The sequence below is a fragment of the Pristiophorus japonicus genome, chromosome 9, assembly GCF_044704955.1.
Source record: "Pristiophorus japonicus isolate sPriJap1 chromosome 9, sPriJap1.hap1, whole genome shotgun sequence".
In the NCBI taxonomy this organism is placed as follows: domain Eukaryota; kingdom Metazoa; phylum Chordata; class Chondrichthyes; family Pristiophoridae; genus Pristiophorus; species Pristiophorus japonicus.
The window spans coordinates 18245879-18273291 of record NC_091985.1 but is presented as its reverse complement, the minus strand read 5'-3'; the positions used below and the strand labels follow the sequence as shown (position 1 = coordinate 18273291).

Here is a 27413-nt window from a genome sequence, read left to right as displayed (position 1 = left end):
CCGATGTGCAATGCTACTTTCTTTCCTGGTTATCCAAAACAGCAGCCCGTGTCCGAACTCGCACCAAGTCCTGCTCACCCCTCGCCCTGTGCTCGCTGACCGACGTTGGCTCCCGGTTAAGCAATGCCTCGATTTCAAAATTCTCATCCTTAATTCCAAATCCCTCCATGGCCTCGCCCCTCCCTATCTCTGTAATCTCCTCCAGCCCCACAACCGCCCCCCCGAGATGTCTGTACCCCTCTAAATCTGCCCTCTTGAGCATCCCTGATTATAATCGCTCAACCATTGGTGGCAGTGTCTTCTGTTGCCTAGGCCACAAGCCCTGGAATTGCCTTCCTAAACCTCTCTTTCCTCCTTTAAGATGCTCCTTAATAAATTGCCCAAGCTTTTGGGCATCTGCTGTAATTTCTTCTTATGTGGCTCGGTGTCAAATTTTTTGTTGTTGTCTTATAACACTCCTGTGAAGCGCCTTGGGACATTTTACTATGTTAAAGGTGCTGTATAAATACAAGTTGTTGTTGTATGGACATAGGCCACCCACCTAAATTGAGCGCGCTTAGGCACAAGGTTTGCAAGAGGCAGGACTTGGGGACCTCCGGAGCTTAATTAACTAATATTAATTGGCTCAATGGATAGCAGGTGGTCGTCGTTTAAGTCCCACTCTTGGTTGGACACAAAATGCAGTCTGACACTCCAGTGAAGTACCGAGGGAGTGCTGCATTGTCGGAGGTGACATCACATCTTCACTCTCAGGTGGCTGTAAAAGATCCCATGGCACTATTTCGAAGAAGAGGGGAGTTCTCTCCAGTGTCCTGATCAATATTTATCCCTCAACCAATATCACTAAAACATATTGTCTGGTCATTATCACATAGCTGCTTGTGGGAGCTTGCTGTGCGCAAATTGGCTGCCGCATTTTCCACATTACTATAGTGACTGCACTTCAAAGCACTTCATTGGCTATAAAGCACTTTAGGACGTCCTGAAGTCATGAAAGGCACTATATAAATACAAGTCTGTCTTTCTTTTAAAACCGCGCAGTTTACCAGCACAAGGAACTATTTGTCTACCGTACAAGCCTTGGCTTGCATAGGTTAGCTGGGGCTGAGTGGGAAGAATGCTAGTCTCCCCCCAGTGACAAGTCTATCTCTGCAGGTCCTATTAATAAGCCAGACTTGCTGGTCAATCATCAACAGTGAACAACACCCTGGAGTACTGCAAGGGTCCCTGGCTTAGGTACTACATTACTGTCTGCTACAGAGGGCTGACATCATGAGAGAGTAGGGGAAAAGGGAAAAGGGAATGGCTGGCAGGCAGGGGCAGGGGGAGGGGAGGGGAGGGGAGGGGAGGGGGGGGAGAAACGGGGAAGGAAACAAGAAAAACAAAGAAATAACTGAGTCAGTCAAAAATATTAATAGGGTGCCTGTACATAAGAACATAAGAAACAGGAGTAGGAGTAGGCCATATGGCTCCGCGAATCTGCTCCGCCATTCAATAAGATCATGGCTGATCTAATCATGGACTCGGGTCCACTTCCCTGCCCGCTCCCTATAACCCCTTATTCCCTTATCGTTTAAGAAACTGTCTATTTTTGTCTTAAATTTATTCAATGTCCCAGCTTCCACAGCTCTCTGAGGCAGTGAATTCCACAGATTTACAACCCTCAGAACCTCATCTCTGTTTTAAATGGGCAGCCCCTTATTCTAAGATCGTGCCCTCTAGTTCTAGCCTCCCCTATCAGTGGAAACATCCTCTCTGCATCCACCTTGTCAAGCCCCTTCATAATCTTATACATTTCTATAAGATCACCTCTCATTCTTCTGAACTCCAATGAGTAGAGGCCCAACCTACTCAACCTTTCCTCATAAGTCAACCCCCTCATCCCCGGAATCAACCTAGTGAACCTTCTCTGAACTGCCTCCAAAGCAAGTATATCCTTTCGTAAATATGGAAACCAAAACTGCACGCAGTATTCCAGGTGTGGCCTCACCCAATACCTTATATAGCTGTAGTAAGGCCTTCGTGCTTTTATACTCCATCCCCTTTGCAATAAAGGCCAAGGTACCATTGGCCTTCCTGATCACTTGCTGTACCTGCATATTATCCTTTTGTGGGTCATGCACAAGTAGAAACATAGATACATAGAAAATAGGTGCAGGAGCAGGCCATTGGGCTCTTCGAGCTTGCACCGCCATTCATTAAGATCATGGCTGATCATGCAACTTCAGTACCCCACTCCCGCCTTCTCTCCATACCCCCTGATCCCCTTAGCCATAAGGGCCACATCTAACTTCATCTTGAATATATCCAACGAACTGGCCTCAACAACTTTTTATGGTGGAGAATTCCACAGGTTCACCATTCTCTGTGTGAAAAGGTTTCTCCTCATCTCGGTCCTATATGGCTTACCCCTTATCCTTAGACTGTGACCCCTGGTTCTGGACTTCCCCAACATCGGGAACATCCTTCCTGCATCTAACCTGTCCAGTCCCGTCATAATTTTATGTTTTTATGAGATTCCCTCTCACTCTTCTAAATTCCAGTGAGTATAAGCCTAGCCGATCCAATCTTTTTTCATGTCAGTCCTGCCATCGCGGGAATTAGTCTGGTGAACCTTCGCTGCACTCCCTCAATAGCAACCACGTCCTTCCGCAGATTAGGAGACCAAAAACTGCACACAATACTCAAAGCGTGGTCTCACCAAGGCCCTGTACAACTGCAGTAAGACCTCCCTGCTCCTATACTCAAATCCTCTCGCTATGAAGGCCAGCATGCCATTTGCTTTCTTTACTGCCTGCTATACCTGCATACCTACCTTCAGTGACTGATGTATCATGACACCCAGTTCTCGTTGCACTTCCCCTTTTACTAATCTGTCACCATTCAGATAATAATCTGCCTTCCTGTTTCAGCCACCAAAGTGGATAACCTCACATTTATCCACATTATACTGCATCTGCATTTGCGCATTCACCTAACCTGTCCAAGTCACCCTGCAGCTTCTTGGCATCCTCCTCACAGCTCTCACTGCCACCCAGCTTAGTTTCATCTGCAAAATTGGAGATATTATTTCAATTCCTTCGTCCAAATCATTCATGTATATTGTAAATAGCTGGGGTCCCAGCACTGAGCCCTGCGGCACCCCACTAGTCACTGCCTGCCATTCTGAAAAGGACCCGTTTATCCCGACTCTCTGCTTCCTGTCTGCCAACCAGTTCTCTATCCACGTCAATACATTACCCCCAATACCATGTGCCTTAATTTTGCACAATATTCTCTTGTGTGGGACCTTGTCAAATGCCTTTTGAAAGTCCAAATACACCACATCCAGACTATCAGGCCCTGGGGATTTATTGCCCTTCAGTCCCATCAGTTTCCCTAACACCATTTCCTGGCTAATAAGGATTTCCCTCAGTTCCTCCTTCTCACTAGACCCTCGGTCCCCTAGCATTTTCAGGAGTTTGTTCATGTCTTCCTTAGTGAAGACAGAACCAAAGTATTTGTTCAATTGGTCTGCCATTTCCTTGTTCCCCATTATGAATTCACCTGATTCTGACTGCAAGGGACTTGCATTAGTCTTCACTAATCTTTTTCTTTTCACATATCTGTGGAAGCTTTTGCAGTCAGTTTTTATATTCCCTGCAAGCTTACTCTCATACTCTATTTTCCCCCTCCTAATTAAACCCTTAGTCCTCCTCTGCTGAATTCTAAATTTCTCCCAGTCCTCAGGTTTTCTGGCCAATTCCTTGGATTTAAACAGTATCCCTAATTTCCCTTGTTAGCCACGGTTGAGCTACTTTTCCTGTTTATTTTTACGTCAGACAGGGATGTACAATAGTTGTAATTCATCCATATGATCTTTAAATGTCTGCCATTGCTTATCAACCCTTTAAGTATCATTCACCAGTCTATCCTAGTCAAATCACGCCTCATACCATCGAAGTTTCCTTTCTTTAAGTTCAGGACCCTAATCTCTGAATTAACTGTGTCGCTCTCAATCTTAATGAAGAATTTTATCATATTATGGTCACTCTTCCCCAAGGGGTCATGCACGACCAGATTGTTAATTAATCCTCTCTCGTTACACAAGACCCAGTCTAGGATGGCCTGCTCTTTAGTTGGTTCCTCGACATATTGGTCTAGAAAACCATCCCTTATACACTCCAGGAAATCCTCCTCCAGTTTGGTTAGCCCAATCTATACGTAGGTTAAAGTCAGCCATGATAACTGCTGTACCCTTATGCACACGTAGCTCCAGGTCCCGCTGTACCGCAGCACTTTGCAATCTTTCTCCATTTAAATAATAACTTGCTCTTTGATTTTTTTCTGCCAAAGTGCATGACCTCATACTTTCCAACATTATTCTCCATCTGCCAAATTTTTGCCCACTCATTTAGCCTGTCTATGCCCTTTTGCAGATTTTGTGTGTCCTCCTCACACATTGCTTTTCCTCCCATCTTTGTACCATCAGCAAACTTGGCTATGTTACACTCGGTCCCTTCTTCCAAGTCGTTACTATAGATTATAAATAGTTGGGGTCCCAGCACTGATCCCTGCAGCACCCCACTAGTTACTGGTTGCCAACCAGAGAATGAACCATTTATCCCGACTCTCTGTTCGTTAGCCAATCCTCTATCCATGCTAATATATTACCCTCAACCCCCTGAACTTTTATCTTGTGCAGTAACCTTTTATGTAGCACCTTGTCAAATGCCTTCTGGAAGTCCAAATACACATCCACTGGTTCCCCTTTATCCACCCTATTCGTTACATCCTCAAAGAACTCCAGCAAAACTTGTCAAACAAGACTTCCCCTTCATAAATCCATGCTGACTCTGCCTGACCAAATTTTGCTTTTCCAAATGTAGCTGACTTTAATCAAAAATACATGGAGGAGCGTACCAGCCTTACCTCCGTAGCACTGGGAACAAATCTGTTAATATTGAAAATTAACACGTGCTGTTATATAGATACAAATTAAGCACAGGACCGAAGCTGGTTGCTTGTCCACAGGGACAGAGGAAATGTCAGCAGGTCACATGATAAATATGGACGAGAGAGGCATTCAGCCTACTTAGCTCATCCATTCAGAATAAAAATAAACTTCCCTCTCACACCATCTAAATCTCAAAATTAGTCAATTTTTCTGTTTTTTGCCTTCACTGCCCTACCTGAAATTCCTTTCCAAATGTCGATCACTCTTTGCAGGAAAAAAATATTCCTGATCTCTCTTCTAAATTGTCTTTCCTCGTAACTCGACCCTTCAATGCCGGAGATCAGCATCGTGTCCTCTCCTCTGCACCACCTCCAGTGCTGGAAAGGTTCTCTCACATCTTCTTATTGCCCAAGCACAGTATTCGGGGTGTGATCTGATCAGGCCACTGATTCCAGCTTTTAGCTTGGCATCGTCCACCTTCCACACAATGATCTAGTAATATAATTAAACATGCTATTCACTTTGTTCATTGCAGCTGCACAAAGATTTGATATATTAACTGCTGAATCTACGACCAGATCCTGTTCCACGTCACCTTTAGCCATCTGTACACTGTCCCCAGCATTCTGATTGCACACCCATTTTACCACCTCGTGTCAGCAGGCTATCCGACTCTGGAGGAGGCCTTAGTCGGGCCCATTCCTACATACACACACACATATACATACACAATATAAATGCAAGTCTTTCTTTTTTTTATTCTATATTTAGTTATTGGAGTGAGTTGTCTTATGCTAATGACTTGGACTTGGGTGCAGAGGGCACTCTTGCAAAATTTGTGGATGACACAAGTGGACAGTGAGGAGGATAGTGATAGACTTCAAGAAGACATAGACAGGCTGGTGGAATGAGCGGACACATGACAGATGAAATTTAACGCAGAAAAGTGCGAAGTGATACATTTTGGTAGAAAGAATGAGGAGAAGCAATAAAAACTAAATGGTACAATTCTAAAAGGGGTGCACAAACAGACCGACCTCGGGGTATATGTGCACAAATCATTGAAGGTGGCAGGGCAGGTTGAGAAAGCAGTTAAAAAAGCATACGGGCTCCTGGGCTTTATAAGTGGAGGTATAGCGTACAAAAGCAAGGAAGTTATGATGAACCTTTATAAAACACTGGTTTGGCCTTAACTGGAGCACTGTGTCCAATTCTGGGCACCGCACTTTAGGAAGGAAGGATGTGAAGGCTTTAGAGAGGGTGCAGAAAAGATTTACAAGAATGGTTCCAGGGATGAGGGATAGACTGGAGAAGCTGGGGTCGTTCTCCTTAGAGCAGAGAAGGTTGAGAGATTTGATAGATGTGCTCAAAATCACGAGGGGTCTCGACAGAGTAGATGGAGATAAACTGTTTCCATTGGTAGAAGGGTCCAGAACCAGAGGACACAGTTTTAAGGTGATTGGCAGAAGATCCAATAGCAACATAAGAAAAAAAAGTTATGCAGCAAGTGGTTAGGATCGGCAATGCACTGCCTGAAAGGCTGGTGGAGGTAGATTCAATCAAGGCTTTCAAAAGGGAATTGGATAAGTACCTGAAGGAAAACAAGGGAAAAGGGATGAGTTGAAGTGCTCTTGCAGAGAGTCAGCATGGGCTCGACAGGCCAAATGGCCTCCTTCTGTGCAGTAACCATTCTATTCTATCATTCCATCTAGTTATTGTAGTAATTTACCCTATATATAATTACTGGAGTAAATTACCCTATATGCAGTTACAGCAGTGAATTACCCCTTAGTTATGTCGCAAGTTATATCCATGTAGTTGCTGCAGTGAGTTATCTTCCAATTGTTTTGGAGAATATATGACACCCCTGGGCCTGTTTTCAAGGCTCTAACAGCTGTAGCTCTCTGCAGACTGTGCCTCCATCACCTGTACCTGCTGCTGAGGCCGCATCCCTGCCCACCGCAGGGCTCTCTGGGGGCTGTAGTTCCTCTCCCCTCCATCTGAGGCAGCGCTGCGCGGCCGGGAACTACAACTCCCGGCATGCCCTACCGGTCTGACGCGAACCCTTCCGGCAGGCGGCGCCATGGCAACCAGCACCCTGCTCGGGTAACCGAGCGCCGGGGGACGAGTCGCTGAGATTGGGGTCTCGGAACGGGCAGCATTCGCCAGGCCCGGATCCGGGAGACTCGGGACAGGCCGAATTGATCGGATTGTTGCTGCTGTGGATGCCCGGGCCCATTTCTCCTCTCCCGGAGCTGCTGCTTCTCCGAGTGCCTTCGCCCCCTAATGGCCATTGCTCCTGTGTCCGCTTGTTCACCTGACTCACCGTCGCAGACCCACCATGTCCTCAACCCCATCTCCGCACTTTGCAGCATAGCGACCAGAAGCCTGGTAAGAAAAGAGCTTGCATTCATGTTGCACTTCAGTCACGTTCTCGCGCACATCCCACGTCGCTTTACATTGGATTCATGTCTTGAAAGTGGTCTTGTTTGTGGGTGTGTGTGGTGGTGGTGGTGGTGAGGGGAAACACAGTAAAGTCCCACAAGCAGTGACTGAATGTCCAGACCAGGCAAATCTGTTGGGCTGGAGGGAGAGTGTTAACAGGCACATCCTGCTCTTTTTCAAACCGTGCCAAGCGCTCTTCAATGTCCTTCCTGAGCAAAAGAACCTGCATTTTATACAACACCTTTCATCATAGGCGGCCCCTCGAACCAGGATGACTTGCTTCCACAAGAGTTCACAGATGTTTCAATGAAGCACCCCATGTCGAGGAACCAACCAGAGAGCTGGCCATCCTAGACTGGGTGATGTGTAATGAGAAGGGACTAATTAGCAATCTTGTTGTGCGAGGCCCCTTGGGGAAGAGTGACCATAATATGGTAGAATTCTTTATTAAGATGGAGAATGACAAACTTAATTCAGAAACTAAGGTTCTGAACTTAAGGAAAGGTAACTTTGATGGTATGAGGTGTGAATTGGCTAGATTAGACTGGCAAATTATATTTAAAGGGTTGACGGTGGATAGGCAATGGCAAACCTTTAAAGATCATATGGACGAACTTCAGCAATTCTACATCCCTGTCTGGAGTAAAAATAAAAGGGGGAAGGTGGCTCAACCGTGGCTAACAAAGGAAATTAAGGATAGTATTAATTCCAAAGAAGAGGCATACAAATTAGCTAAAAAAAGCAGCAAACCGGAGAACTGGGAGAATTTTAGAATTCAGCAGAGGAGGACAAAGGGTTTAATTAAGAAGAGGAAAATAGAGTATGAGAGGAAGCTTGCCGGAAACATAAAAACTGACTGCAAAAGCTTCTATAGATATGTGAAGAGAAAAAGATTAGTAAAGACAAATGTAGGTCCCTTGCAGTCGGATTCGAGTGAATTTATAATGGGGAACAAAGAAATGGCAGACCAATTGAACACGTACTTTGGTTCTGTCTTCACAAAAGAAGGCACAAATAACCTTCCGGATGTACTAGGAGACCGAGGGTCTAGTGAGAAGGAGGAACTGAAGGATATCCTTATTAAGCGGGAAATTGTGTTAGGGAAATTGATGGGATTGAAGGCCAATAATTCCCCAGAGCCTGACAGTCTGCATCCCAGAGTACTTGAGGAAGTGACCCAAGAAATAGTGGATGCATTGGTGATAATTTTCTAACAGTCTATCAACTCTGGATCCGTTCCTATGGACTGGAGAGTTGCTAATGTAACACCACTTTTTAAAAAAGGAGGACGAGAGAGAAAGGGTAATTATAGACCGGTTGGCCTGACATCGGTGGTGGGGAAAATGTTGGAATCAATCATTAAGGATGAATTAGCAGCGCATTTGGAAAGCAGTGATAGGATTGGTCCAAGTCAGCATGGATTTATGAAAGGGAAATCATGCTTGACAAATCTTCTGGAATTTTTTGAGGATGTAACTAGTAGAGTGGACAAGGGAGAACCAATGGATGTGGTGTATTTGGACTTTCAAAAGGCTTTTGACAAGGTCCCACACAGGAGATTGATCAAAGCACATGGTATTGGGGGTAATGTACTGACATGGATAGAGAACTGGTTGGCAGACAGGAAGAAGAGACTCGGGATTAACGGGTCCTTTTCAGAATGGCAGGCAGTGACTCGTGGAGTGCCGCAGGGCTCAGTACTGGGACGCCAGCTCTTTACAATATATATTAATGATTTAGATGATGGAATTGAGTGTAATATCTCCAAGTTTTCAGATGACACTAAACTGGGTGGCGGTGTGAGGAGGATGCTAAGAGGCTGCAGGGTGACTTGGACAGGTTAGACGAGTGGGGAAAATACATGGCAGATGCAATATAATGTGGATAAATGTGAGGTTATCCACTTTGGGGGCAAAAACACGAAGGCAGAATATTATCTGAATGGCGGAAGATTAGGAAAAGGGGAGGTGCAGCGAGACCTGGGTGTCATGGTTCATCAGTCATTGAAAGTTGGCATGCAGGTACAGCAGGCAGTGAAGAAGGCAAATGGTATGTTGGCCTTCATAACAAGGGGATTTGAGTATAGGAGCAGCGAAGTCTTGCTGCAGTTGTACAGGGCCTTGGTGAGGTCCCACCTGGAATATTGTGTTCAGTTTTGGTCTCCTAATCCGAGGAAGGACGTTCTTGCTATTGACGGAGTGCAGCGAAGATTCACCAGACTGATTCCAGGGATGGCTGGACTGCCATATGAGGAGAGACTGGATCAACTGGGCCTTTATACACTGGAGTTTAGAAGGATGAGAGGGGATCTCATAGAAACATATAAGATTCTGACTGGACTGGACAGGCTCGATGTGGGAAGAATGTTCCCGATGTTGGGGAAGTCCAGAACCAGGGGACACAGTCTTAGGATAAAGGGCAGGCCGTTTAGGACTGAGATGAGAAGAAACATCTTCAGTCAGAGTTGTTGACCTGTGGAATTCCCTGCCACAGAGAGTTGTTGATGCCAGTTCATTGGATATATTCAAGAGGGAGTTAGATAGGGCCCTTACGGCTAAAGGGATCAAGGGGTATGGAGAGAAAGCAGGAAAGGGGTACTGCGGGAATGATCAGCCATGATCTTATTGAATGGTGGTGCAGGCTCGAAGGGCCGAATGGCCTACTCCTGCACCTATTTTCTATGTTTCTATGTTCCAGTCTTGAACTCCAGGTGAAGGGGTGGAAGATGCCTCTGCGTGGATTTTTTTAACGTGTGGTGACCGATGCACATCAGCCACCACACGGGCTCGACAGAGCTAGGTCTTGGTCCAGTGGCAAGGGTTGAACCAGGACGATTGGAGACCTGCTCTGTTGCATGGGCCTAGTGCACACACATATCGCAATGTGGGCTAGCCGTGCTGCCCCTGGGCCCTCGACACTTCTGGGCCCTGTATCCTCATCCGTATCCTCATGAGCACCTTTCACTACCTCATAGGACTACGTAGGATATACAGCACAGAAACAGGACATTCGGCCGGCGTTTATGCACCACCCGTCTTTCCTCATCTAACTATCAGCATAACCCTCTATTCACTTCTCCCTCATGCTTATCTAGCATCCCCTTAAATGCATCAATACTATTCGCTTCAACCACTCCCTGTGGTAGCGACGTCAACATTCTCATCACTCTCTGGGTGAAGAAGTTTCTCACAACACCCCAAAGTGCTATACAGCCAGTGAAGTACTTTTGAAGTGTAGAGTAGATGGATGGGGTTTCAACGTAAGGTCTCTTCTGGAAGACAGCGTCTCGGACATTGTAGCACTGCCTCTCTACTGTACTGAGGTAATCAGTCTAGTTTCTGTGCTTCAATCCATAGTGAGGCTTCAACCAGGTACCTTAAGAGTTGATGAGAAGGCTGCCAACTGAGCTAAGTTGGTACTGCATGTCCTCCACTTCCTTGTTGATAACCCCCAGGTAGATGAGTGTTCTCAGTGGAAGGTCCCTTATTCAAACCAGTTTTCAGGTGGAGTGCTTTACGTAGTATACTGAGTTTGAATAATTGCCATTGCATAGATTACCCATTTTGGTGCAAAGGAGTCTCTGTTTTGCAGTGCTGGAGACTGGAGCCCTTTCCTATTGGTTTTAAAGTTTTGGTTGGACTTTCTTCTTAGTTAATTTAGTTACAGTCAACCTGGCATGCAAGGCAAGCAGAGCAAAAAGGGCCTTTTTTTAAATAAAATTTGTTCTGGGATGTGGCAGTTGCTGACAAGGCCAGCATTTATTGCCCATCACGAAATATCCATGACATGGTGGTGGTAAGTTGCCTTCTTGAACTGCAGAGACAGTTAAGAGTCAACTTTATTGTTGGGGGTCTGGAGACGCATTTCAGCCAGGTCGGGTAAGGATGGCAGATTTCCTTCCGTAAAGGACAATAGTGAACCAGATGTGTGTTTTCAGACAATCCAGTAGTTTCTTGATCTGTAACCAGCTGTTTCTTAAATGAAGTCAATGTCTTGACCTCAACAACCTTTCTTGGGAGCCACTTCCCAGCTGTTGATCACCCTCCTTGTAAAGAAATATTTGAAGTTTTGTTTTAAATTTGCCCTTCACAACCTTGAACTTGTGCCCTCTTATCCTGCTGCTCTGGCCTGTCTGAAAGTATAACTTTGAGTTTGCTTTCTCTACCCTGTTATCACATAGCTCCAAAAGAACTGCTCTTGACATCACTATTCAAGGCTAAAGAGCCCTAGCTGATCCAGTTGTTTCTCATTATCCTTCCCTCTGGTGTGGTGCTGACTTCCGTAAAGATGGAAGGTGCTAGAATGTGCCAAGTTATCTGATCTCAGCATAGCTGGCATCGGAGGTGACATATTTAACCACTGTGTGCCTGAGTGGGTTGGAGGCCAAAGGTCAGCTCTCCATATTGCTATCCAGTGACTCCTGGAATGTGTGTGTAGGGGGGTATAGCATTAGGTGAAGACAGGATTAACCGATTTGCTTGTTCGTGTTCACATATGAACAGGCCCCTTGGGCGATGTACTGAGTGGCTGCTAGTCATATCATAGAAATTTACAGCACTTGAAGAAGTACATTCGATCCATTGTGTCTGTGCCAGCTGAAAAAGAGCTAGCTAGCCTAATCCCACTTTCCAGCTACAAAGGCAAAATACTGCGGATGCAGGAAACCTGAAATAAAAACAGAAAATGCTGGAAATACTCAGCAGGTCAGGCAGCATCTGTGGAGAGAGAAACAGAGTTAACGTTTCAGGTCCCGCTCTTGGTCCGTATCCTTGTAGGTTACGGCACTTCAGGTGCATATCCAAGTACTTTTTAAATGTAATGAGCGTTTCTGCCATGGCCACCCTTTCAGGCAGTGAGTTCCAGACCCCCACCATCTACTGGTGTAAAAAGTCCTCCTCAACTCCCCTTTAATCCTTCTACCAATTACTTTAAATCTATGCGCCCTGGTTATTGGCCCCTCATAATTTTATACACCTCAATCAAGTCTCCCCTCAGCCTCCTCTGTTCCAAAGAAAACAACCCCAGCCTATCCAGTTTTTCCTCATTGCTAAAATTCTCTAGTCCTGGCAACATCCTCGTAAATCTCCTCTATATCCTCTCTACTGTAATGTGGTAGCCAGAACTGCACGCAGTATTCTAGCTGTGGCCTAACGAGTATTTTATACAGTTCAAGCATAGCTTCTCTATTCTTACAATCTATATCTTGGCTAATAAAGAAAAGTATCCCATATGCCTTCTTAACCACCTTATCTACCTGTGCTGCTATCTCCAAGGATCTGTGAACATGCACTCCAAGATCACTCTGTTCCTCTACTCTTCAGTATCCCCTCCCGGCTAAACCTTCTGCCACTTACCCCGCCCAGACCACCATGGTGGGGGTATAGCTCTCAGACACGAAATCATACCTTGGTCTGTCCCCTTGCTCCTCTGGCATTTTCTCACCTTTTGAATATCTTGTTTTATTCCACCCCTCTAACCTCTCATTCAAAATTCTCGTTCTCTACCACCCACCCAAAGATGATAAAAGCGTTATCACGCATATATCCTCACTGCTTTACTCCCTCAGCCTTTGCATCGAGCAACTTCTCATCCTCGGTGATTTCAACCTCCATCTCAACTCATCTTGTTCACTCTCCTCTGAATTCACTACCTTCCTGTCCTCCCTTAATCTCTCCCTCCATGTAAATTCCTCAACCCATATCCACGGCCACCCCCTTGACCTTGCAATCTCTTGTGGCCTTTCTATTCCAATTGTATCAATTAACGATAAAGCCATCTCTGATCATTTCCTTGTATCACTGTCGACCCACATTCCCTTCCCCAATCCAAACCTACTTCCTTCTGTATCCGCCCCTGGAAAAAACTCTCTCCAAGCTCTTTTAGAACTGCACTTATCAACTTGAAACTGTCCAACCTTTGGCCCTCTTTTAACAATGACATTTCTTCAGCCACCAATCTGCTCAGTCACACCCTCATGACCACCTTTGATGCTCTTGTCACTATTAGTCCCTCTCTCACCCTTACCGTTCCTCATCTTCGCTCCCTCAAGTCAAAAGGGCAGAGACTTGAACGGATGTGGCGGACAACTGGTTTAGCCATTCACCCTCAGATTTGGCTCGAACACATAGAACACTAACGGTTATTACTCTTTGTCTACAAAAACTGCTCACTATTTCAGGATTATTCTTGATTGCAAAAATAACCCCAGGCTACTATTCTCTACTGCTAACCGTCTCCTTAAACCTCTCTCCCCTATCTCCACCACACTCACCTCCAACAACAAGTGTGAGGAGCTCGTGGACTTCTTTGTATCAAAGATTGAGACCATTCGATCAGCTGCCTCTACGAGTTCCCTTCCTTCACCTAGTTCACAGGGCCAAACTTCATCTGACGCTCCCACCTGCCCTAAACCTAAACTCATTTTTCTAATTTCACTTTGATCTCCCCTCTTAATCGCTCCAAACTCATCTTATCCATGAGATCCACTTCTTGTTCTCTTGACCCTATTCCCACTAAACTGCTGACCACCCAACTTCCTTTTTTGGCTCCCATGTTAGCCGACATTGTTATCGGTTCTCTGTCTTCAGGTACTGTTCCCCTCTCCTTCAAATTTGCTGTCATCACCCTTCTCAAAAAAAAAAATAACCTTTGACCCCACTGTGCTTGCTAGCTTATCGTCGCATCTCCAACCTCCCTTTCCTGTCCAAAGTACTTGAACGTGTTTAGCCTCACAAATCTGTGATCATCTTTCCATGAATTCAATATTTGAATCCCTTCAATCTGACTTTCGCCACTGCCACAGTACTGCAACTGCTCTCATCAAAGTCACAAATGACATCCTTTATGACTGTGACAAAGGTAAACTATCCCTCCTCATCCTCGTCCTCCTGGACCTGTCTGCAGCCTTTGACACAGTTGACCTCTCCATCCTCCTCCAGCGCCTCTCCACCAACGTCCAGCTGGGTGGGACTGCACTCGCCTGGTTCCATTCTTATCTATATAATCGTAGCCAGAAAATCTCCAGCAATGGCTTCTCTTCCCACTCCTGCATCGTTACCTCTGGTGTCCCCCAAGGATCTGTCCTTGGTCCCCTCTTATTTTTCATCTATGTGCTGCCCCTTGGCGACATCATCCAAAAACACAGAGTCAGTTTCCACATATACGCTGACGACACTCAGCTCTATCTCTCCAACACTTCTGTCGACCCCTGCTTGGTATTTAAATTGTCAAATTGCTTGTCCAACATCCAGTACGAGATGAGCAGAAATTTTCTCCAATTAAATATTGGGAAGACCGAAGCCATTATCTTTGGTCCCTGCCACAAACTGCGTTCCCTAACCACTGACTCCATCCCTCTCCCTAGCATCTATCTGAGGGTGAACAAGACTGTTTGCAACCTAGGTGTCATATTTGATCCTGAAATGAGTTTCCAGCCACATATCCGCGGCAGAACTAAAACCGCCTATTTCCAGCTCTGTAACATTGTTCACCTCCACCCCTGCCTCGGCTCTTCTGCTGCTGAAACCCTCATCCATTCCTTTGTTACCTCTAGACTTGACAACTCCAACTCACTCCTGGCTGGCCTCCCACATTCTACACGACGTAAACTTGAAGTCATCCAAAACTCAGTAGCCTGTGTACTAACCCGCACCAAGTCACGATCACCCATCACCCCTGAGCTTTCTGACCTACATTGGCTCCCAGTTAAACAACGCCTCGATTTCAAAATTCTCATCCTTGTTTATAAATCACTCCATGGACTTGCCCTATCTCTGTAATCTTTTTCAGCCTCACAACCCCACAAGATGTCTGCGCTCCTCAAATTCTAGCCTTTTTAACATCCCTCATTATAACTGCTCAACCATCGGTGGACGTGCCTTCAGCCCTAAGCTCTGGAATTCCCTCCCTAAATCTCTATGCCTCTCTACCTCTCTTTCCTCCTTTAAGATGCGTCTTAAAACCTACCTCTTTAAACAAACTTTTGGTCATCTGCCTTAATTTCTTCTGTGGCTTGGTGTCAAATTTATCTGTTTGTCTGTAACACTGCTGTGAAGCGCCTTGGGTCGTTTTACTACGTTAAAGGCGCTATATAAATAAAAGTTATTATTATTATTATTTATTATGTGTTCTCTTGCCTTGTTAGGCCTCCCCAACTGCATTACCTCACACTTCTCCAGATTGAATTCCATTTGCCACTTTCCTGCCTACCTGACCAGTCCATCAATATCTTCCTGCAGTCTACAGCTTTGTTACTCACCATCAACCTCACGGCCAATTTTTGTGTCATCTGAAAACTTCTTAATCATGCCCCCTAGATTCAAGTCCAAGTCATTGATATATACCACATGGATGAACTTCAACAATTGTATATCCCTGTCTGGCGTAAAAATAAAACTGGGAAGGTGGCTCAACCGTGGCTTACAAGGGAAATTAGGGATGGTGTTAAATCCAAGGAAGAAGCATATAAATTGACCAAAAAAGAAGCAGCAAACCTGAGGACTGGGAGAAATTTAAAATTCAGCAGAGGAGGACAAAGGGTTTAATTAGGAGGGAGAAAATAGAATATGAGAGTAAGCTTGCAGGGAACACAAAAACTGACTGCAAAAGCTTCTACAGATACGTGAAGAGAATAAGATTAGTGAAGACAAATGTAGGTCCCTTACAGTCAGAATCAGGTGAATTTATAATGGGGAACAAAGAAATGGCAGACCTATTGAACAAATACTTTGGTTCTGTCTTCACTAAGGAAGACACAAATAACCTTCCGAAAATACTAGGGGACCGAGGGTCTAGTGTGAAGGAGGAACAGAAGGAAATCCTTATTAGTCAGGAAATTGTGTTAGGGAAATTGATGGGATTGAAGGCCGATAAATCCTCAGGGCCTGATAGTCTGCATCCCAGAGTACTTAAGGAAGTGGCCCTAGAAATAGTGGATGCATTAGTGGTCATTTTCCAACATTCTATCGACTCTGGATCAGTTCCTATGAACCGGAGGGTAGCTAATGTAACCCCACTTTTTAAAGAAGGAGGGAGAGAGAAAACAGGCAATTATAGACCGGTCAGCCTGACATCGATGGTGGGAAAAATGTTGGAATCAATTATTAAAGATGTAATAACAGCATATTTCGAAAGCAGTGACAGGATCGTCCAAGTCAGCATGGATTTATGAAAGGGAAATCATGCTTGACAAATCTTCTAGAATTTTTTGAGGATGTAACTAGTAGAGTGGACAAGGGGGAGCCAGTGGATGTGGTGTATTTAGACTTTCAAAAGGCTTTTGACAAGGTCCCACACAAGAGATTAGTGTGAAAAATTAAAGCACATGGTATTGGGGGTAATGTATTGACATGGATAGAGAACTGGTTGGCAGACAGAAAGCAAAGAGTAGTAATAAACAGATCTTTTTCAGAATGGCAGGCAGTGACTAGTCGGGTACCGCAAGGTTCAGTGCTGGGATCCCAGCTATTTACAATATACATTAATGATTTAGATAAAGGAATTGAATGTAATATCTCCAAGTTTGCAGATGACACTAAGCTGGGTGGCAGTGTGAGCTGTGAGGAAGATGCTAAGAGGCTGCAGAGTGACTTGGACAGATTAGGTGCGTGGGCAAATACATGGCAGATGCGGTATAATGTAGATAAATGTGAGGTTATCCACTTTGGTGATAAAAACAGGAAGGCAGATTAATATCTGAATGGTGACAGATTAGTAAAAGGGGAGGTGCAACGAGACCTGGGTGTCATGGTACATCAGTCATTGAAAGTTGGCATACAGGTACAGCAGGTGGTGAAGAAGGCAAATGGCATGTTGGCTTTAATAGCAAGAGGATTTGAGTATAGGAGCAGGGACGTCTTACTACAGTTGTACAGGGCCTTGGTGAGGCCACACCTTGACTATTGTGTACAGTTTTGGTCTCCTAATCTGAGGAAGGACATTCTTGCTATTGAGGGAGTGCAGCGAAGGTTCACCAGACTGATGCCCGGGATGACAGGACTGACATATGAAGAAAGACTGGATCGACTAGGCTTATATTCAATGGAATTTAGAAGAATGAGAGGGGATCTCATAGAAACATAAAATTCTGACAGGATTGGACAGGTTAGATGCAAGAAGAATGTTCCCGATGTTGGGGAAGTCCAGAACCAGGGGTCACAGTCTAAGGATAAGGGGTAAGCCATTTAGGACCGAGATAAGGAGAAACTTTTTCACTCAGAATTGTGAACCTGTGGAATTCTCTACCACAGAAAGTTGTTAAGGCCAGTTTGTGAGATATATTCAAAAGGGAGTTGGATGTGGTCCTTACGGCTAAAGGGATCAAGGGATATGGAGAGAAAGCAGGATTGGGGTACTGAAGTGCATGATTAGCCATGATCTTATTGAATGGTGATGCAGGCTCGAAGGGCCGAATGGCCTACTCCTGCACCTATTTTCTATGTTTCTAAAAGCAAGGGACTGAGTACTGAGCCCTTGGAACCCCACTGTAAACAGCTTTCCAGTCACAAATACACCCATCAACCATTACCCTTTCTGCCACTGAGCCAAATTTGGATCCAACTTACCACTTGCCCTTGTGTACATCCCATGGGCTTCTACTTTTCTGACCTGTCTGCCATGTGGGACCTTGTCAGAAGTCATGCTAAGATCCATGCAGACTACATCAAACACACTGCCCTCATCAACCCTCCTTGTTACCTCCTCAAAAAACATCAGTCAAGTTAGTCAGACATGACCATCCCTTAACAAAACCATGTTGACCGTCCTTGATTAATCCGTGCTTTCCTAAATGACGATTAATACTGTCCCTCAGAATTTTTTCTGACAATTTGTCCACTGCCGAGGTTAGACCTTTATTACTTGGTCTATCCCTTTCTCCCTTTTTACACAACGGTACAACATGAGCAGTCCTCCAGTCTTCCGGCATCACACCTGTAGCCAGAGAGGATTGGAAAATGATGGTCAGAGCCTCCGCTATTTCCTCCATTGCTTCTCTCAACAGCCTGGGATATATTTCATCCGGGCCTAGGGATTTATCAATGAAAAAAAATGCTAAACCCCTTAATACCTCCTCTCACACTGTTTATCTGATCTAATATTTCACACTCCTCCTTAACTACAATGTCTGCATCGTCCCGCTCTTCTGTGAAAACAGACGCAAAGTATTCATTAAGAACCATACCCACGTCTTCCACCTCCACAGATATGCTTCCTTTTTGGTCTGTAATGGACCCACTGGTTCTTTAGTTATCCTCTTGCTCTTGGTGCCCTTGAATAAGAAAGACGTCAGCATGAATCAGGAGAGGGGCAAAGAAAAAGAACATTTTGGAGAAATAAAGGTTTTTATTCCCCAAGTAGTCTCATGGTTTTGAAACTGCTTACAGAGCTCCTTCGGTCATGTGTTCAATAAGAACATAAGAAATAGGAGCAGGAGTAGGCTATACGGCCCCTCGAGCCTGCTCCGACATTTAATACGATCATGGCTGATCCGATGCACTCTGGAAATTCAACGTGTAATCTATGCTAACGTACAGAGGGAGTGCTGCATTGTCAGAGGTGCTGTCTTTTGGTTGGGATGTTAAACCAAGGTGTCACTTGCCTGTCCCAATAGTTAAGGTAGATGCTAACGATCCCATGGCATTATTCAAAAGAAGAGCAGGGAGTTCTTTTTTTCTCCTTGTCTCTAAGGGTAGTTGGTCATAATCCCACCATTCACACCCTATCTTTACTAATGTTTTTCTAACTCTTGGTATTACCATTTGAACTTGGCCCATCATCCCTTTTGTCTCTCTAATCGCTCTCGTCTTACAACCTATCACAGACCTTCCCTTTTGTTCTTTTTTCCACTGCCCCTTTAGTGTTTAAGAATCTGTTCCTCCCGAACACTCTCCAGTTCTGACGAAGGGTCATCGAAACATTAACTCTGCAGATGCTGCCTGACCCGCTGAGATTTCCAGCATTTTCTGTTTTTATTCCAGATTCCAGCATCCGCAGTATTTTGCTTTTGTGTTGTGTGTGATGTGCTGTCTAACACCACCAGAAATAAGTTGACTTGTTCATCTTACTTGCTATATGCAAATTGGCAGGTTGATTTGCCTACACAATAGTGACTGCACATTAAATGTAAATAATTAGTTACAATGGGCTTTGTGATGTCCTGATTATGTGATAAAGCACTATATAAATCAGTATCTCTCTTCCACCTTCAGTCAGGAGAGAGGCAAGTAAACATATTGTACTAACCGTTTGTCTGCTGACTGGAACAGTCTTGAGGGGTGTGGGGGGTGGTAGAATAAGATCTCCAGTTCCAGCATCCTCATGGGTGTCCCCGCGTCATGCAAGCTGCTCGGGAGTGTTGCAAATTCTAAAATGATGAATCAGGCATAACTCCCCGCTGCACTTGTGTGTGGTGATTTATACTTTTTGTATTGCAACAGAGACCAGTTTTGAGAGAGTAAATAAAGCGAAACTGGTCATCCAACTGGTCTTTAAATGTGTGCCAATACCAATGTGCTCACTTCCTTCAAAACCAGGAAGTTAATGGTATGGACTATTTACATAGAATTACATGGTATTTGCAGCTCGGAAACATGCCATTCGGTCCAACTGGTCCATGCCGGTGTTTATGCCCCACACGAGCCTCGCCCCACATGAGCCTCGTCCCACCCCACTTCATCTCGCCCTATCAGCATATTTCTTTCTCCCTCATGTATTTAGCTATCTTCCCCTTAAATGCATCTATGCCATTCGCCTCAAGTGCTCCATGTGATAGCACGTTCCACATTTTTAGAGACAGCTTCCAATTGTGTGCATATATTGTGGCCTAGAAATCCCAGTCGGCTGCTTCCCGTGGGCCACCGGCTAAAAAAGGGAAAGAAAATGCGCACTTACCAGAACCTGCTGCGCCCACGAGCGATCCGGGTCCTGAGGCCTCCACTCACTGCGCGTCGGAGCGCGTGCACGTCAGGACGTGCGCAGAGCTGGAGCTGCAGTCACGTGGCTCTGGGCAGCCAATCCATGTAAAGTATTTTCTCATTCATAATAATGAGGACCCCATAAGTTGGAGTTCCCATTATGATTGAGAACCCCACCAAACACCCAAAACACGAATAAAAAATAGAAAAAATACACCACATATTTAACATTAATTTAAATTAAAGTTATTTATGTCATAAAAAAAATTCCAGATTAAAAAAAAAGTTTAAAAAATTATGGTTTAAAATAAACTTACCGTAAAATGTGTTTTAAAAATTTTATTTTATTATGTTTTCGTGTGTTTTAAAACTCTTATGCCTGTAAAAAAAAGTATGCTATGCGCCTGCTTTTATCAGGCGCAAGAGTTTTCAGGACATTTGCTGGGCAAGATATGGGTAAATACCGCAATCTTGCAATTGTTCTCGCTCCCGAGATACAGAGGATCTGTCAAGCCAGAAACTTGAGAGATCGGAAAAGCCGGTTTTCAGCGCAGGTGCATTGTGAGCTGAAAACCAGCTTTTGCGATGCCTTCCCAGGTCTGTGTACACTTCGTACGGATCCGGGGAGGCCGGGATTTCTGGACCGATATGTGTGTGGTATATTAAGTCAGTAGCACAGGAGCCCAAGCCATCCACAGGTTGAATTTTATTTGTGGTTCCCAACTCTACTGATTCTGTATTTCACAGCGAAGTTAATAAGGAAAGCCTGCATGATTGGAACACAGATTGTAGACTGCTTCAGGAAAAGAAGATAGAGCTGAATATCACAAAAACGCCATGTAATCTCATGGATCGTGTGGAAATACTTAGCTCCAAGCTGTGCGTATATTGGAAGTTTTTAAAGAAAGATAGAACTCGCATTTTTTTTGCGCTTTTCACCAATTCAGCTTGAGATCCAGTGAAGTGCTTTTGAATAGTAATCACAGTTGCAATACAGGCAAACATGGCTGCCAATATGCACACTGCCAATGATTATTTTAAGGCTGCGTCTATTTGTATTAACTGAAATGCAGCCATTTCTATGATTGGCACTCCAGACATATTGCTGATTGGTCCCCTTGGATGATAAGCCATCTGAGGTTCCTCTGGAATGTGTAACAGGAACTGCCGAGCCTTCTGAGTGAATTTCCAATTTGTAATTCGATCCATTTTGACTTCAGAAGCTACAGAGGATAGATCTCCCCAAAAGCCACCAAGTTCCAGCCAAAGTCTATTATCCCAGTGTAAGTGCATCCCCCTCCTGGCTGAAGACCCTTACCCCAGCACATATGCTGCCTCCCACAACTAAAGTCCATTACCCCAGCGGAAGTCCATTACCCCAGCGGAAGTTCATTGCGGCTTGTTAATGTGTTTATTGGGTATGAAGTGAATAGTAACAGTGTTGTGACTTCTGGATTTCATCCCAACCGTTCTCTCGTTGCCCCCGCAGCCCTCCTCTCGTTGCCCCCGCAGCCCTCCTCTCGTTGCCCCCGCAGCCCTCCTCTCGTTGCCCCCGCAGCCCTCCTCTCGTTGCCCCCGCAGCCCTCCTCTCGTTGCCCCCGCAGCCCTTCTCTCGTTGCCGCCGCAGCCCTCCTCTCGTTGCCCCCGCAGCCCTCCTCTCGTTGCCCCCGCAGCCCTCCTCTCGTTGCCCCCGCAGCCCTTCTCTCGTTGCCCCCGCAGCCCTTCTCTCGTTGCCCCCGCAGCCCTTCTCTCGTTGCCCCCGCAGCCCTTCTCTCGTTGCCCCCGCAGCCCTTCTCTCGTTGCCCCCGCAGCCCTTCTCTCGTTGCCCCCGCAGCCCTTCTCTCGTTGCCCCCGCAGCCCTTCTCTCGTTGCCCCCGCAGCCCTTCTCTCGTTGCCCCCGCAGCCCTTCTCTCGTTGCCCCCGCAGCCCTTCTCTCGTTGCCCCCGCAGCCCTTCTCTCGTTGCCCCCGCAGCCCTTCTCTCGTTGCCCCCGCAGCCCTTCTCTCGTTGCCCCCGCAGCCCTTCTCTCGTTGCCCCCGCAGCCCTTCTCTCGTTGCCCCCGCAGCCCTTCTCTCGTTGCCCCCGCAGCCCTTCTCTCGTTGCCCCCGCAGCCCTTCTCTCGTTGCCCCCGCAGCCCTTCTCTCGTTGCCCCCGCAGCCCTTCTCTCGTTGCCCCCGCAGCCCTTCTCTCGTTGCCCCCGCAGCCCTTCTCTCGTTGCCCCCGCAGCCCTTCTCTCGTTGCCCCCGCAGCCCTTCTCTCGTTGCCCCCGCAGCCCTTCTCTCGTTGCCCCCGCAGCCCTTCTCTCGTTGCCCCCGCAGCCCTTCTCTCGTTGCCCCCGCAGCCCTTCTCTCGTTGCCCCCGCAGCCCTTCTCTCGTTGCCCCCGCAGCCCTTCTCTCGTTGCCCCCGCAGCCCTTCTCTCGTTGCCCCCGCAGCCCTTCTCTCGTTGCCCCCGCAGCCCTTCTCTCGTTGCCCCCGCAGCCCTTCTCTCGTTGCCCCCGCAGCCCTTCTCTCGTTGCCCCCGCAGCCCTTCTCTCGTTGCCCCCGCAGCCCTTCTCTCGTTGCCCCCGCAGCCCTTCTCTCGTTGCCCCCGCAGCCCTTCTCTCGTTGCCCCCGCAGCCCTTCTCTCGTTGCCCCCGCAGCCCTTCTCTCGTTGCCCCCGCAGCCCTTCTCTCGTTGCCCCCGCAGCCCTTCTCTCGTTGCCCCCGCAGCCCTTCTCTCGTTGCCCCCGCAGCCCTTCTCTCGTTGCCCCCGCAGCCCTTCTCTCGTTGCCCCCGCAGCCCTTCTCTCGTTGCCCCCGCAGCCCTTCTCTCGTTGCCCCCGCAGCCCTTCTCTCGTTGCCCCCGCAGCCCTTCTCTCGTTGCCCCCGCAGCCCTTCTCTCGTTGCCCCCGCAGCCCTTCTCTCGTTGCCCCCGCAGCCCTTCTCTCGTTGCCCCCGCAGCCCTTCTCTCGTTGCCCCCGCAGCCCTTCTCTCGTTGCCCCCGCAGCCCTTCTCTCGTTGCCCCCGCAGCCCTTCTCTCGTTGCCCCCGCAGCCCTTCTCTCGTTGCCCCCGCAGCCCTTCTCTCGTTGCCCCCGCAGCCCTTCTCTCGTTGCCCCCGCAGCCCTTCTCTCGTTGCCCCCGCAGCCCTTCTCTCGTTGCCCCCGCAGCCCTTCTCTCGTTGCCCCCGCAGCCCTTCTCTCGTTGCCCCCGCAGCCCTTCTCTCGTTGCCCCCGCAGCCCTTCTCTCGTTGCCCCCGCAGCCCTTCTCTCGTTGCCCCCGCAGCCCTTCTCTCGTTGCCCCCGCAGCCCTTCTCTCGTTGCCCCCGCAGCCCTTCTCTCGTTGCCCCCGCAGCCCTTCTCTCGTTGCCCCCGCAGCCCTTCTCTCGTTGCCCCCGCAGCCCTTCTCTCGTTGCCCCCGCAGCCCTTCTCTCGTTGCCCCCGCAGCCCTTCTCTCGTTGCCCCCGCAGCCCTTCTCTCGTTGCCCCCGCAGCCCTCCTCTCGTTGCCCCCGCAGCCCTCCTCTCGTTGCCCCCGCAGCCCTCCTCTCGTTGCCCCCGCAGCCCTCCTCTCGTTGCCCCCGCAGCCCTCCTCTCGTTGCCCCCGCAGCCCTCCTCTCGTTGCCCCCGCAGCCCTCCTCTCGTTGCCCCCGCAGCCCTCCTCTCGTTGCCCCCGCAGCCCTCCTCTCGTTGCCCCCGCAGCCCTCCTCTCGTTGCCCCCGCAGCCCTCCTCTCGTTGCCCCCGCAGCCCTCCTCTCGTTGCCCCCGCAGCCCTCCTCTCGTTGCCCCCGCAGCCCTCCTCTCGTTGCCCCCGCAGCCCTCCTCTCGTTGCCCCCGCAGCCCTCCTCTCGTTGCCCCCGCAGCCCTCCTCTCGTTGCCCCCGCAGCCCTCCTCTCGTTGCCCCCGCAGCCCTTCTCTCGTTGCCCCCGCAGCCCTTCTCTCGTTGCCCCCGCAGCCCTTCTCTCGTTGCCCCCGCAGCCCTCCTCTCGTTGCCCCCGCAGCCCTCCTCTCGTTGCCCCCGCAGCCCTCCTCTCGTTGCCCCCGCAGCCCTCCTCTCGTTGCCCCCGCAGCCCTCCTCTCGTTGCCCCCGCAGCCCTCCTCTCGTTGCCCCCGCAGCCCTCCTCTCGTTGCCCCCGCAGCCCTCCTCTCGTTGCCCCCGCAGCCCTCCTCTCGTTGCCCCCGCAGCCCTCCTCTCGTTGCCCCCGCAGCCCTCCTCTCGTTGCCCCCGCAGCCCTCCTCTCGTTGCCCCCGCAGCCCTCCTCTCGTTGCCCCCGCAGCCCTCCTCTCGTTGCCCCCGCAGCCCTCCTCTCGTTGCCCCCGCAGCCCTCCTCTCGTTGCCCCCGCAGCCCTCCTCTCGTTGCCCCCGCAGCCCTCCTCTCGTTGCCCCCGCAGCCCTCCTCTCGTTGCCCCCGCAGCCCTCCTCTCGTTGCCCCCGCAGCCCTCCTCTCGTTGCCCCCGCAGCCCTCCTCTCGTTGCCCCCGCAGCCCTCCTCTCGTTGCCCCCGCAGCCCTCCTCTCGTTGCCCCCGCAGCCCTCCTCTCGTTGCCCCCGCAGCCCTCCTCTCGTTGCCCCCGCAGCCCTCCTCTCGTTGCCCCCGCAGCCCTCCTCTCGTTGCCCCCGCGCACCTTCCGCTGCCTGCGCATGGCCTCTTCATGCCCCTTGCGTCGAGACTCGAAGAGCTCAACACCTTCCTGGATGGACTTTCTCCACCTCATGTGGTCTGCGACCAGGGTCTCGCAGGTGTCAGTGGTGATGTCACACTTTACCAGCGAGGCTTTGAGGGTGTACTTTATAACGTTTCCTCTGTCCTCCTTTGGCTCGTTTACCATGAAGGAGCTCCGCATAAAGCATTTGCTTAGGGAGTCTCGTATCTGGCATGCGTACTATGTGATCTGCCCAGCGAAGCTGATCGAGTGTGGTCAGTGCTTCAATACTGGGGATGTTAGCCTGGTCAAGGTCACTGATGTTGGTGCGCCTGTCCTCCCAGGGGATTTGCAGGATCATGCGGAGACATTGTTGGTGATATATCTCCAGCGACTTAAGGTGCCTTCTATACATCATTCATGCCTCAGATCCATACAGGAGGGCGGGAATTACTACAGCCCTGTAGACCATGAGTTTGGTGGTAGATTTGAGGGCCTGTTCTTCAAACATTCTTTTCCTCAGACGGCCGAACGCAGTACTGGCTCACTGGAGGCGATGCTGAATCTCCGCATCAATGTCTGCTTTTGTTGATAAGTGGTTCCCGAGATATGGGGAATGGTCCACATTGTCCAGGGCCGCGCCGTGGATCTTGATGACTGGAAGGCAGTGCTGTGCGGTGGTGACAGGCCAGTGCTGAATCTCCGCATCAATGTCTGCTTTTGTTAAGTTGTCTTATGGACGTTAAGCATAAGGCCCATGCTTTCATATGCCTCAGTGAATACATTGACTATATCCTGGAGTTCAGCCTCTGAATGTGCACCGACGCAAGCGTCGTCCGCATACTGCAGCTCAACGACAGAGGTTGGGGTGATCTTGGACCTGGCCTGGAGGCGGCATAGGTTAAACGCTTCCCACTGGTTCTGTAGTTTCGTACCACTCCAGTGGGGAGCTTGTTGATTGTGAGGTGGAGCATGGCAGCGAGGAAGATTGAGAAGAGGGTTGGAGCGATAACGCAGCCCTGTTTGACCCCAGTCCGGACGTGGATTGGGTCTGTAATGGATCCATTGGTAAGGATCAAGGCTTGCATGTCATCGTGAAGCAGGCGAAGGATGTTGACAAACTTTTGGGGGCATCCGAAACGGAGGAGGATGCCCCATAGACATAAGAGCATAAGAACATAAGAATTAGGAACAGGAGTAGGCCATCTAGCCCCTCGAGCCTGCTCCGCCATTCAATAAGATCATGGCTGATCTGGCCGTGGACTCAGCTCCACTTACCCGCCCGCTCCCCGTAACCCTTAATTCCCTTACGGTTGACAGTGTCAAAGGCCTTTATAAGATCGAAAAAGGCAATGTATAAAGGCTGGCGCTGCTCCCTGCATTTTTCCTGCAACTGGCGCGCTGCAAAGATCATGTCTGTTGTGCTCTGTCGGGGATGAAATCTGCATTGTGATTCCGGGAGTAGCTCCTCGGCCACAGGGAGAAGACGATTGAGGAGAACTCAAGCGACAACTTTCCCAGTGGCTGAAAGCAGGGAGATTCCCCTGTAGTTGCCGCAGTCGGACTTGTCCCCCTTTTTAAAAATGGTCACAATCACTGCATCTCTGAGATCTCCCGGCATGCCCTCCTCCCTCCAGATGAGAGAGATGAGGTCATGTATCCGCGCCAACAGCGCCCCTCCGCCTTATTTTAGCGCCTCCGCAGGGATTCCATCCGCACCCGTAGCCTTGTTATTCTTAAGCTGTATTATAGCTTTGCCTACTTCGTGCAAGGTTGGAGTTTCACTGAGTTGGAGGCGGGTCGCATGCTGCGGGATGGAATCGAGAACACTCGAGTCAAAGGCAGAGTCTCGATTGAGGAGATCTTCAAAGTGCTCCTTCCATCGGGCCCTGACAGCCTCGGTGTCCTTGATGAGTGTTTCCCCGTTCTTGGCCAGGAGTGGGGTGGGGCCTTCGGAGTTTGGACCATAGGTGGCCTTGACCGCAGCAAAGAATCCTTGCACATCGTGGCTGTCGACCAGTTGTTATGTCTCCTGTGCTTTCTCCATCCACCACCTGTTCTTTCGGTCCCGAGCCTTGAGCAGTCTGTAATGTTATTTTGCAGCTCCCGAGTTGGGTTGTTGCTTGAGGCTCAGAAATGCTTTGCGCTTGCGATCTATTAGTTCTTCGATCTCCTGATCATTTTCATCAAACCAGTCCTGATGTTTTCTGGTTGAGTGACCAAGTGTCTCTTCACAGGCACTGGTTATAGAGGCCTGGAGAGCAGACCAAGCACTGTGTGGATTCAACATCTCGGGGTCATCAAGGCACGCCAGATTAGCTGTGAGGCGCTGGCTATATAGGGCTCTCTTAGCTGGGTCTCTAAGTGTCCGGCATTAACTTTTTTGTGGCACTGCTTCTGCTGTCCCCTCTGCTTTGGGGCAATGTTAATGTTGATGATGGATCGGATTAGGCGGTGGTCCGTCCAGAAGTCGTCAGCTTCTGTCATAGTGCGGGTGATGCGCACAT

General features: G+C 48.5%; 2 protein-coding genes across 5 annotated transcripts in view; one reads left to right on the top strand and one right to left on the bottom strand.

The window, feature by feature from the left end:
- The window catches only part of LOC139272948 (NHS-like protein 1), a 252393-nt gene extending 245476 nt beyond the window's left edge, over window positions 1-6917 (bottom strand). For 2 of the 4 annotated variants that reach the window (XM_070889105.1, XM_070889110.1), the window contains exons 1-2: window positions 6528-6883; window positions 5172-5428 (exon numbers count right to left, since the gene is read on the bottom strand). In XM_070889105.1, the coding sequence (XP_070745206.1) occupies window positions 5172-5283 (112 nt within the window). In that variant the 5' untranslated portion in view covers window positions 5284-5428; window positions 6528-6883. Of the gene's footprint in view, window positions 1-5171; window positions 5429-6527 lie in introns of all 4 variants that reach the window. The other 2 variants (XM_070889108.1, XM_070889106.1) reach the window with 2 other exon arrangements.
- Window positions 6918-7033: 116 nt separating this feature from the next.
- ccdc28a (coiled-coil domain containing 28A) overlaps window positions 7034-27413 on the top strand; it is a 63900-nt gene continuing 43520 nt past the window's right edge. The window contains exon 1 of the mRNA XM_070889103.1: window positions 7034-7327. The gene's annotated coding sequence lies outside the window, so the exon portion shown is untranslated. The remainder of the gene's footprint in view (window positions 7328-27413) is intronic.